Source organism: Rhipicephalus sanguineus, chromosome 1 (assembly GCF_013339695.2).
Source record: "Rhipicephalus sanguineus isolate Rsan-2018 chromosome 1, BIME_Rsan_1.4, whole genome shotgun sequence".
Classification (NCBI taxonomy): domain Eukaryota; kingdom Metazoa; phylum Arthropoda; class Arachnida; order Ixodida; family Ixodidae; genus Rhipicephalus; species Rhipicephalus sanguineus.
The window spans coordinates 64,699,836-64,712,382 of NC_051176.1; the positions used below are offsets into that span (position 1 = coordinate 64,699,836).

At 52.5% G+C, this 12,547-nt stretch overlaps 1 protein-coding gene across 1 annotated transcript in view; it reads left to right on the forward strand.

The window, feature by feature from the left end:
• LOC119392307 (uncharacterized) overlaps positions 1–12,547 on the forward strand; it is a 120,165-nt gene that overhangs the window by 45,630 nt on the left and 61,988 nt on the right. The window contains exons 4-5 of the mRNA XM_037659677.2: positions 8,575–8,898; positions 10,819–10,904. Of these exons, the coding sequence (XP_037515605.2) occupies positions 8,575–8,898; positions 10,819–10,904 (410 nt within the window). The remainder of the gene's footprint in view (positions 1–8,574; positions 8,899–10,818; positions 10,905–12,547) is intronic.

A 12,547-nucleotide genomic window follows, 5' to 3' on the forward strand; every position in this document is an offset into this window, starting at 1 on the left:
GTTATGGTGCTCGATTACTGACCCGAAGGGCGCGGGATTGAATCCCGGCTGCCGTGGACGCATTTTCTATGAAGGTGAAAATGCTAGGGGCCCGTATACAAGATTTAGGTGCGCGTTAAAGAAGACCATATGGTCGGAATTTCCTGAGCCGCCCTCTCCTACGGCGTCCCTCATAATCATATCGTGGTTTTGGGACGTAACACCCCACCAATTATCGACAAAAGGAAGGATCATCGAAAATGCAAAACAATACCTACAGCTTTTCTAGTCACGCCTCACATCCACGTTCTGACTCTCTAGCTCGTCGCGCAGTTTGCAAGTGCTCTCGCAGAGGCGATCACATTAAAGTTGTTGGTCGAAAGAAGAAAGTAATCGTCGGCAAGCAGCAATATAAGCCCTGTGCCATTTCCATCGAACTTAGTACTGTGGCTGAAAAGGTCGACTTAGGTGCCAATATTTCTGTGGTCCCCAGCTCATTCCCTGGTGTGTCCACAAGGTTACGACCACCAGAAAGAGAGCTTAAAGGATCCGGAAACTACTCCATCTCTGTTTGGTGTACATGGAGCGCGACTTTATCCTGGACGGGGCGATCTATCAAACAGCTGCTTTATGTTCGCGCCGCCAAGGCGGTACCGCTCCTTAGTTGTTCGGCTCTTCAAGCCCTGGGCGTAAACGAGTTCTTGGATGTCGTTTACGAACAAGAAGCCGGCAACAATCTGCGCCTATACCCTAGCCTGTTGCGTGAGCTCGGCGCGCTTCCAGATGAGTATATAATAGAGGGAGCGTCGCTCGCCGTCTCCCTCTACATCTGCACGGTGTGGTAAAAAATAGAATTAGATATATATGAAGGTGACGGAGTAATACGCCGCGTCGACACACCAACTGAGTGAAGTTCCGAATTGGTTCTCGGACCCAAGGAGTCTGGCAAGTTAGGCTCTGCATCGACTCGACGCGTCTCAACAAGGTGATCCTCCGTGCGCGTTACATCTTGCCGACAGTCGATTATTGCCTCGGAATGCTGGGTGAGGCTACCATTATTTCGAAGCTGGACGCCGCCTCGAGTTTTCAACGAGGAAAGCTTTCCTTCGAGCAGCAAGAGTACACAAAGTTCCCAACCCATTTTCGCCGACTACAATTTGGAATAGCGCCTGCACCCGAGTACTTCTAACGCAATACGTCTCAGATCCTTAAAGACCAGGCGCGAGTCGTCAATATGATATGAAGCCACAAAATTTTGCGACCTGCGACGTCATGATGACGTCATACAGTGACGAAATTGCATGATGATTATTTTTTTGCTGCACTCGTGTTGACGCTGCCAACGCGGGACGCCGGCGGTCAATTGTCAAGTTCGATGAGGAATCGAGGGATTTCGCCTTAAAATATTAAATCCTGCTACAGCGCAGTGAAGAATATCAATAATCAGTCAAAGGGGCCGAAAGAATGCTGAGAACGAGCGCACTTTTTCCTCTTCCTGGGCCCCTTTCGCCGATTTTTCCTACTGTTTACCAAGCTGTACTATCCAGTTCAAATGAAACTGCGAACAGCGGAGCGCGTTGCTCAAGTATTCGGAACTGTATAGTGCGCGCCGTCCTGTCATCACCACTGTCAGCCACGCACACCCAATTAGGCAGCACTGTACGATTGAAAGCATGAATGTGGCTCACGAGTGAGTGACAACTGCCAGGCCGTGCTTTTCAACGATGTCTTCAGCTCGTGCCAGGATCCGTGTCTGGACTTCTCGGTCTGTGCTGAAGATTAGGGCCTCCCATTCCTCCTCGGTGTAGGGTGGCGAGACGAGGTCGGTAGGCGGGAGATCCTCCGGGCAGGCCCAGAGGACGTGGTTGAGAAAGCCAACGCCTCCACATAGGCCGCAGCGTGAATCGATGACGCCCAGGTGGATGTAGGAGTACACAAGGGGGCACGGAAAAGTACGAGTCTGCAGTCGGCACCGGGCGATCTGGGACCTCTTGGGAAGACTGTCGTGAGGGGGTGGGTAGTCGTACCGTTAAAGGCGATAGTGCTGGGCGATGTGATGGTAGGTTACCAGGGGCTCCGGCACTAGGGCGTCCGACTCTGAGGAGCCCACCGCTCGGTTGACGAATCCTCCAGCGTGTTGGTGGGCCGACTCCTTGCCGGGGTGACCATAGTGGGCGGGGACCCAGACCAGTTCAATGTGGCGCGGTTCGTCCCTCAGCAAGAGCGGGCGAAGGAGCCGCAGGGTGATAGGCGAGGCAAGGCCTCGGGCAAAGTTCGAGATGGCGGGCTTAGAATCGCTGAGTACTCCACTAGCTTCGGTAGACACGGCAGCCAAGGCAATGGCCGCCTCCTCCGCCTCGACGGCGTAGGTTGTGCGCACGGTGCCGGCTATGACTGTCGACTTCGCGGGCACCGGCGAGGAGGGCGAGGCAGAGACGACGGCAAGGCGTCGCCGGGCGAGCTGTAACGAGCCGCGTCCACGCAAACGACGGCTGGGTGGTTGGCGTACTTGTTACGAAGTATGGCCACGCGGGCTTGACGGCGGGCGTCATGGTGGCCCGCGAGCATGTTCTTGGGTAGTGGCTTGATGTAGAAGACCGCCCGAAGGGCGTGCGGTAGTGAGACCAGGTCCGGCGGATGAGAGGAGGTATCATGGCCGATGGAAAAGAGGATCCAGCGACCAGTCCGTGAACGACAAAGGCGTTGCACTTGAGCGGCACAGTGTGCTTCAACCAACTCGTCGATGGTAGTGTGTATCCCCAGGCGGAGGAGGCGTTCCGTTGACGCGTTGGGGGGAAGACCGAGGGCAGTTTTGTATGCACGACGGATGAGCACGTCGATCTTGTCGCGTTCGGATTTAAGAAGATGAATGTAAGGCAGGCCGTAGGTGAGGCGGGAAATGACGAAGGCGTCAATTAGGCGGAGCAGATCGCGTTCGCGCATACCCTCGCGGCGCGCTCGAACACGAGCTAGCATGCGCGCAGTCTGCTGAACCGAAAGCGAGAGCTGGTCGATGATGTGAGTGTTGCGACGGTTGGATTGCAAGATCAACCCCAGCACGCACAGATGCGAGACAACGGGAACGGGGGTAGAGTTGGCGTTAACCATGATGGTGGTATGGGGTGTCTTGAGGCGGCGCCGGTCGGGGGGCCGTATGAGGAGGGCTGGTTTGGCCACTGAGCAGGTGAGGCCAGCCGCGTGCACATGGTCCATGACAACGTCGGTGGCGCGTTGCAAAGTGTGCTGAATGTGCGCATCGGAACCTGACGAGACCCAAAATGTAATGTCGTCCGCATACAGGGTGTGTTTTAGGCCAGGGATGCGGTCGAGCTTTCCGGGAAGCGAGCGGAGGGCGAGGTTAAAAAGAAAAGGTGACAAGATGGCGCCTTGAGATGTACCGCGAGAGCCGAGAGCGTACGTGGGAAACGGAAGGTCTCCCACGATGAGTTCGGCAGAGCGACCGGTAAGGAAGGAGCGAATGTAGTTGAAGATTCGAGCGCCGCGGTTGAGGGATCCAAGTTCAGTGAGGATAGCCGAATGAGAGACCTGGTCAAACGCCTTATGAAGATCGAGGCTGAAATGTGTGTTTCTTGCTGATGCTTATCACTTTGCTTTGTGTATTTCTATTTTAATATTGCAACAAGTGGGAATATTTGTCATGTTGCTGCTGCTATTGTATGGGGAGGTGGGACCAGTCAAGCTGCCTATATGCAGCTTTTATCCCACCATCCTTGCTGTGTATACATGTTTTGTAACTATGTGGCAATAAAACTTCCTTCGTGTCTAAGAAAGTGGATGAGCTGAGCAGCTCGTGGTGAAGCTGCAAGAGAACGTCTTGCGTTGAGGGGCCTGGGCGGAAACCGAGCATAGTGGGGCGAAGGAGGCTGTGGGCATCAACGTGCGCTTGCAAGCGGGCAAGAACGACGTGTTCCATGAGCTTGCCGACGCACGAGGAAAGGGAGACGGGCCAGAGATTCTCAATCGTGAGTTTCTTGCCTGGTTTTGGAATGAAAGCTACGCGCGCATGCTTCCACGACTGGGGCGCCAGCACGACGCAGCGTGCTGGCGCAGCGACGCAGCGCCAGCAGTCATTGAGGAAAGAAGTGCGGTGACCGAAGGGGCGTCGAGATTGCGAAGGAGCTTGTTGGGGACTCGGTGTGGGCCAGGGGCAGAGGTGGTGCGGAGCTTGTGAAGCGCCGCATGAACCTCCGCTTCCGTGATGTCGGCGTCTACTTCGGGGTTGGGGGACCCGGAATAGGACGCGAGAGGAGGGGTGAGGGGGTGAGACCATGAGAGGGCAGGAGTTGGATGTATTTGGCAGCCAGGTCTGCCATGAGCGATGATGTGTCGCCGGGATAGGCATAAATTACGCGCTGCAGTTGCTGCGGGTGACCGACTTCGCGGACGTAGGGTCGAGAAGATGGCGTAGGAGATGCCACGATTGCTTGTAGCCCAGCTAATTGGAAAGTCCTGAGCACAGCTGTTCCCACTGCTGGCGGGCAAGGGTAGTGGTGTGCATTTCGATTTCCCGGTCGAGGGCTGCTATTCGGCGACGAAGACGACGGTTGTGTCGTTTCTTATTCCACCGATTGGTGAGGCTTGTATGAGCGGCCTGCAGGTGAGCAAGGCGGGAGTCAATCGCCGGATGGTTCGCCGTAGTGGGGATCGAGGCCGTAACACCGTCGAGGTCCGCCAGCAGCTGGTCAGTCCACTGCGAAAGGTCCTCGATGTCGGGAGTGGCGAAGTGTTGGCGACGCGCACGAAACGCGTCCCAGTCCGTGTGACGGATACCGTGTAGATGCAGCTTGCACGGGGACATGCAGACTTGCATGGTAAGGACATAGCGGTCGCTGCCCAGGGATTGATGCGTGTTGGACCAGCGTGCATCGCGGACGCAACGCCAGTAGCTGAAATCTGGGGTGGTGTCGCGGCACACACTGTTGCCGACGCGCGTAGGTTGCGTGGGGTCAGTGAGCAGTGTGAAGCGAAGATCATGCGCAAGTTGTCACAGCCTCGTGCCCGGGCCGTTCACCTTGGGGTAGCCCCAGTCCGGGTGTTTGACGTTGAAGTCGCCGAGAACCAGGAAACGGGATTTAGCCGCTCTTACAGCTGCGGCGCGGAGTAGGGCGAGCAGAGATGAATGTTCGGTGACCCGGGGGGGGGCGGGGGGGGTTGTAGACATTCAGTATAAAGAGAGGAGGATGTTCGCGTTTCTGAGGTAGAATTTCGATAAAAACGTGGTGGACCGTAGGGAGGGTAAATCGACCAGGTTGACCGTGGGCGTCCGCCAGGTGAGGATGACCGTGACGGAATGGGGTGCGGGATGATGAGCCACTTGATTGTGGGCAATGTAGCCCGACAGGGAAACAGCAGTGTTTCCTGGAGCACGAGGACGTCAGGTGTATTTGGAGGGTCAAGTTGCTGGATGTGTAAGAGAAGATGGCTGCGCTTGGGGCGAAAGCCACGGCCGTTCCACTGCCAAATAGTTACAGTAGATCAGTCAGCCATGATTAGCGTTCGCAGAACACGTCTCCTCGGCTTGCGATTGCGACGGTCGGGCAGCGGGGGCGGTGTTAGAAGCGCGGGTGTGAACAGGTGGCTTTGCTCGGACGCTATTGAGCATGAAAGCGTGCAGGGTATCCACTGTCTCCTGAAGTGATTGAAGGGACATAATCCAGGGGAAAGCAGCAAGGTCCGTGCGCAAGGAGTTTAGAGCCTCGTGCTGCGTCGTTAGGAGCTGGTGAATAGAGTTGATAATATAATAATAATATTAATATCTGGGGTTTAACGTCCCAAAACCACGATATGATTATAAGAGACGCCGTAGTGGAGGGCTCCGGAAATTTCAACCACCTGGGGTTCTTTAAAGTGCACCTAAATATAAGTACACGGGCCTCAAACATTTTCGCCTCCATCGAAAATGCAGCCGCCGCGGCCGGGATTCGATCCCGCGACCTTCGGGTCAGCTGTCGAGCGCCATAACCACTAGACCACCGTGGCGGGGCAGGTGAATAGAGTGAAGCGGCTATCTAGCCGCCTCTCAAAAATCCGCTTGGGCCGTTTTGATGGCTGCTTGGATTTCCTCAGAAAGATGTTGAGACTTAAGAGGCGTAGGTGTGCCTCTTGCGCTTGCCCACGCACCCGTAGATGGGGTGAGTATCCATGTCCGATGCGGAGGCGGTGGATGAGGGAAGAGTATATAAGCGGTCGAGGGCTGCCTCGAGCTTCTGTTCAAGCGTGCTCAGCTGGGCTTGGAGGGACGTGATTTCAGTCTTCTGTGCCTCTAGCAACGAACCTTGTGCGGCGAGTTGTTGTCGTAGAGAGGCGTTTTCCTGCTGCAGTGCGGCGACCTGCGGCGAGGGGAGCGCCGGGTGGGCTGAGAAGCTGCTTTGGGCGCCGTCTCGGTGAGGGATGGGAAAACTGAAGTCGTCTTGGCGGGAGGAAGGGACAACTTCGGTGGCGGCGCAGTGCCGCGTGCCATTGCATTCTTAGGGGTCGGAGCAGCATCTGCGGGATGCTGTGACGAGGAGCGATTCGCCTTTGGGAGTCTTCCGGCGTTGGGGGCACTCTGCATAGCGATGCTTGCATTTAGAGCTATGCGTCGAGTGATTCGCGTTACACACGATGCAGCAAGGTGTGAATGTGGGCGGCGAGCCCTCGGGAGGCGGGGGATGTGTAGCGCCGCAATGGTGGCACCGATCCTGTCGTGGCTTGGGGCACACGTCGGTGCCGTGGCCGGTCGAGCGGCAATTGAAACAAGCCTCTGCCTTGTTGTGGAAAGGAAGAAGACGAAGGTGGACACCATGGTAGAGAATCCACCGGGGTACCTTGGGTTCGGTGGGGGCGACCAGAATGTGAGGGGTCTTGCCCATACGGCGGCCTCCCACGATAGAAAGAGTAGGGTTACTAGCCTAGAGATCTTCGAGGATAGCTTCGTCCGTGAAGTCGTCAAATGCATGGTATAGAATGCCTCGCAGGGCGTCGTCCGGTGGCGGAGCGTAAAGGTGCACAGTGAAGGTAGTGCCGGACACCGTGAGGGATGTGATGCGGAGGTAGGCTTGCGCGCGAGCCGAGTCGGTGAGGCTCAGTGTGAAAGTACTGTTAACCGGGTGCATCCGTACCGTGTCACGGAATGCGGGCGGGAGATCATGCAAGTTCGCTGTTTGAAGTAAGGCGGAGTATAAGTGCCTTGGCTGAAGCTTATCAAGGTCGACGGAAGTTTTAGGACGAATGACGACGTGAATGGTGTCGGCCGGGAGGCGAGGAATCGGCGCGCGACGGCGGGGCCGAGATGGCGAAGCACTGGTCTGCTTCGATGGTGGCGAAGGTGGCGGCGGCGAGGCTGGCGTGGTGGTGGGCGTAGTTTTCGCGGCAGCGGCGCGGCGTAAGGCCGCGCGGCGTTTCTCTTGGGCGCGAAGGCCTGGTGACTGCCAGGAACCGTCCGATAGTTCTTCAAGAGACACTTCCTGTCCTTCAACGTACTCCATGGTGGTGGGCAGCCAGGAGACGGGCGGCGATAAAGCAGCGGGAGGCCGCACTCGAGCTAGGCTTGAGTAGGCCTAGGTCGGCGCACGGCGTGGTCAAGACTTCCGAAGGCTCTCCCGGGCCGCCCCAGGAGAGTATCGGGACAACACTGGTGTCGAAATGATTCTGACAATTTGCTCTACCCACTCGTGAGAAAATTATCTGGATACGGCCTAAAGAACCTGCGTGAGCGCCGAAAACTTGCGGAGCCGACGTGAGATGCGGCAGCGGTGGGAAATGCCCCCTGCCGTTTTTTCGTGGCTCACGAGTGGCAAACCGCATAAGCCTATCTCTAATGATAAGGGTGCGAAATGTACCACGCGTACCACTGCTGGCGTTTCATTCGGCGCCGATAGTACGTGTAACAAGTTTTAATGTGCATACAGCTCGTCCAATCCACGCTAGTTAATTGTCCGCAATAATCCGCTGGTCGGTGGACTTATCAACTCTATTTTGTCGGCAAATGTTTTGCGTACACAGGTCGACTTTACAACTGGGAATGAAGTGTGAATGTTAATTCAGCTCAAGTCAGTTTACACAAGGCTAACTTTTGTGAATAAGCACTAACATTGATCGCGCTTTGCTTCCAAAACAGCGTAGACTCTGGTTTACTTTCTTCGCGAGACGTTCGCGCTTTCACATAAGATATTTCAGCGCCATCCAGCCCAGTGAGTTACGCTGCTAACTAGGGGGCATGATTCTACCCGCGATGGCTGTGGGTATATAGAATATACTTTAAACGTAAACGTTTCTTAGCCTCCTGTAACGCTGGCAGCCACCTATATCACTAGAAGAAAACACAGCTAGTAGTAGAATAGCGTCGTGCGACGCGAGCGAACTATAGCGAAAATGCTGCTTTTCTAGTCAGAGCTTAGCAGACGACAAAATGCGAATTTGCGTCACCGGAACGCCATTCGCAGCGCTGCCATCGGTGGCGCACGAGGCGAATAGCGTACAAACGTTTGATGAACGCAGGTCGAGTTCCTTACCTCGTATTATAGAAGCATATGTCAGTTGTCGGTATCCTCACATAACGGCCATTCCACTGCGTATCTCGTGGCCTTCACGCAGTGCCGGAAGTCCCCAGCTTAGTGTCCGTGGTCTCGGCCCAGCAGCGCAACGTCGTGCTCAACATAGTCGGTCCGTCAGCCTGGAACAGCGCCCCGATCGGGTTCTACTTGCAATGGGAGGACGTCAGTGAGAGTCGGGGGCCACGAGGATCAGTGGAAGCGCTGCTCACGGAAGACTGGTCGCCGGAGGAGAACGCGCTTAACGTGACGCTGCCGCTGCAAGGAGGCACAGACTACCAGATAAGCGTGCGTGCCGCCGGTAGGGACAGCCAGGGCAAGATTGTGTGGGGACCCGAGCTGGAAGTCGAAGTCAGCGTGACCCTCGGTGAGCGCTATTGCTGTCTAAAAATGCGCATGTATCATGAATCACGGATGCTAAACTGTATTGGCCCAAACAAGAATTGTTGATCAGTTTGCCGGTAATATCCGCCGACATGCCATGTTCCATTCTCTATACATTTTATTGTTTCTCTTTACTTTTATTTCATATGTAGCCAACTCTCTTGAATGCCTCGGTGACCGAAGCTATTTCAGATAAATAGATAAATCTCGCCTGCACTTTCTTTCTTAAAGCAGCTGTTCCGGTACATTCAGAGGTTGCGAATGGCATGATCAGCGTGACACAGTGCTTACACGCGAAAGTATGTCTACCGCAGCGTTAAAGAAAGGTCGTGCACGCAAGGTCGGACGACGATTATTATGTGACAAAGGTAAGTCCCAAGGGTGACATTTCCTTTAGAGTGAATCTATCTTGCGTGTGATAGAGTGAATCTATCAGCTATCTTGTGTGTTCTATCCTTCATTTGTTGTTCTACGCTCACTACTTTGCTGTTAGGAGTACTGAGTCGCACTATAATACGCGTGTTAAATTTGTGACCTGAAAGTAAAGGGCGCGATCGTATTAATGATGACGGTTATTGTTGCGGCTGCGATCTCCGCCGGACCGTGCACGTACAACGAAATAACTAAGTGGACACTGAATAAGCGACTCGTATTTAGTGAGTCGTGCATTGGTTGTACCTACGAAGTCATCAAAGCTTTTGTTTGAATTAGACTGTCAGACATACCCGTTAAGACATTTAGGCGCGTAAAAACAGTGGTGAATCAAATACTATACAAAAATCACAAGCATCCGTCCTGTCCTACAGTGTTTTCTACGGTTTGTCTCCGGTTTCTCCGACCAACGCTGGAATATGACAACGCTGCATAGTTTGCTTGCACTGCATTATAATCTCACACGCCTTATAGGGTACAAACGAATGCTGTCCGCTTTATATTCAGCCCGTAAAAGCGTACAGACTCTGTGATCGTAATCCTGCGTAACCACCGACCACCACAAAAGTGAATGCTTTTTGAGGATGAATTTGCGTATTCATGCATGGAGGCAAGCCGCGCACCTGGCAACTCATCTTCGTTATCACTGCCACTGATGCTTACGTCTGGTCAGTTCATGCTCTGAAAATCGCGAAAGAAGTATTGCCGATTGTCAGGACATACGATCGCGCGGTAATTTCGGACAACGCCGTGGGCGAACGACGGCACGCTTCGAAGTGGTTTCGTTTTCGCACATGTGTTCTGGACTCCTCGATAGTGTTGTACTCTATCCTTCTGTCCCTTATACTCTGCATCCCCCCTCCATCGCACTGTACAAACAAGATATTGCTATGCGGTTATTCCCACCGCTTTTCTCTTCGGCGTCACCAATGGCGTTAAAGTTCACTGTTATTCTTGCTCTTAATTACTGCAAAGTTATTGATTGAAGTACATCGTTATTTGAAATGTGTAGGTTGTAGTTAATGTTTCATAATGTTTGCTCTAAGAGTATTTTTCCCCTCAAATTTTGGCTGTCAATTTAGGGGTGCGCCCTAAATTTACACGAATCTACACGGTGTTTCTACTAGCCGCGATCAGTTGTCGAGCATAATTCACTGATATAATCGTTGCAGCTACATAGTGAATAACGGTAATTACTACTCAGCGAATCAATTATTTAGTATAAAAAGTAATTCTTATATAAGTTACGACTTCAAACGGCCGCCTAATGTGACTTGTAATTTCAGCGCTTTAGATTGTAGCAGTTGGCGAGAATAAAAGTAAAACCAGGAACAAAACCTTCTAGGCATGCCTGCAAAATATATCTAGCAAATCATTCCGATAATTTTTCAAAGCGAATATGGTGGGCCTGAACGTGAAGCTTCTTTTTGTAGCGAAAAATGAACAACAAATTCTATACCATACATTGCAGGTTCCTATGACATATCGGCTTACCCTGTCAACTCCTCCGGGGCAATTATTTCTTGGCGAGCTTCGCAAGCGGCCGACATCTTCCTAGTAAGTAATTAAGAAATTGTCTACTGCATGTATTTTAAACGGGAAAGTAAATGGCATTTAAAGAACGCCTTTTTCAATAGCGCCACAAAAAGTTGACCTTCGGATGCATGTATATCTGCAGCTTTTACTCAAATTAGTAAGCACAACTTTGCAGACTAAGCGGCGTTTAAAAAAGGAGCAGCCTCGATGCCAGCAATTCTGAGAGCCCGTCTACGAGCATATACCGGGTGCCCCAGCTAACTCTAGCTATGGTTTACAAATATGCGGATGCACTTTTCGACGGCGTGACGAAATGCATCTTGCTGACTATTGTATGGAGTAAGTCATACTATTTCTTTAGTTCTGCTTAATTTCCTAGTTAAGCAAGATTGATTAACTAACTTCTAAACCAACAAAGCTTGGCGAAAGATTCCGTTTAGAAAGTTGTAGATCGCTGTGCTAGAAGTCCTATTGGACCGTCTAACTTTCTATCTATCAGATATTAGTGCTTTTCTGCTTCCTGCAGATGCCCGCGAAATACCAAAAAAAATACAATGTGAGATGCCCAATACAACGTGATTGCAGTGCTCCCTACGTTACGTCTGCAAAATTCAATAGCATGCGGCTCAAAAGGCGACAGGACAGCGACGATGGCTGCGCAACGTTGCTTGCGGCCGCACAAGCGATAACCGCTGCGTCTGCTTATCGTGTCATGAACCACCGCGACGGAAGCACGTCGTTTGTACGCGGAACGTTAGGTAGCACTGCAACATGGTGCGCAAGCGAGCGTGTCACGTGGTATTTATCTGTGTTTCGCGGCCACTTGAAGTAAGGGGGAAAACACGAATACCTATTAGATACAAAGTTAGAAACTGTCTAATTGGTTGTTTTGCCAACCGATCTTCAAGTTCGTAATTTAAATTTTTGCCCAGGTTCGTTGCTTTAGAAGTTATATCATTATCCTTACCCAATTAAGCAATTAAGCATAACACAAAAAATAGTGTGACCTACTCCATGCAACAGTTAGCAAGATGCGTTTGGTCGCGTCGTCATAAAATGTGTCGGCGTATTTTTACAGTCTGCCTAAGCTGGGCCACCTTGTATGTATGCCCGCTGCCCGTTTTCCCGCATCCCTTGCTAAGAGATGTATTAGAAGGGGGCCCCGCCATGGTGGTATAGTGGTTATGGCACTCGACTGCTGACCCGAAGGTCGCGGGATCGTATCCCGGCCGCGGGGGCTGTATTTTCGATGGAGGCGAAAATGTCTGAGGCCCGTGTACTTAGATTTAGGTGCACGAACCCCAGGTGGTCGAAATTTCCAGAGCCCTCCACTACGGCGTCCCTTATAATCATATCGTGGTTTTGGGACGTTAAACCCCAGATATTATTATTATTGTATTAGAAGAGGATGCGGGAGAGTGGGCAGCGGTCAGAAGTGTTCGGCTAAGCGCGGCAACCGCATGCCGATGGCGATGCCGCTGAGGACTCTGCTCTTCACTACACCATATATATATGTGTGTGTGTGTGTGTGTGTGTGTGTGTGTGTGTGTGTGTGTGTGTGTGTGTGTGTGTGTGTCTAATTTTTACCGCTTCACCGACCTTCGTCCGGTTTGGCAAAAGTGTGGAACTCTGGTGCTTATATTGAAGACGTCAAGACGTGTAGT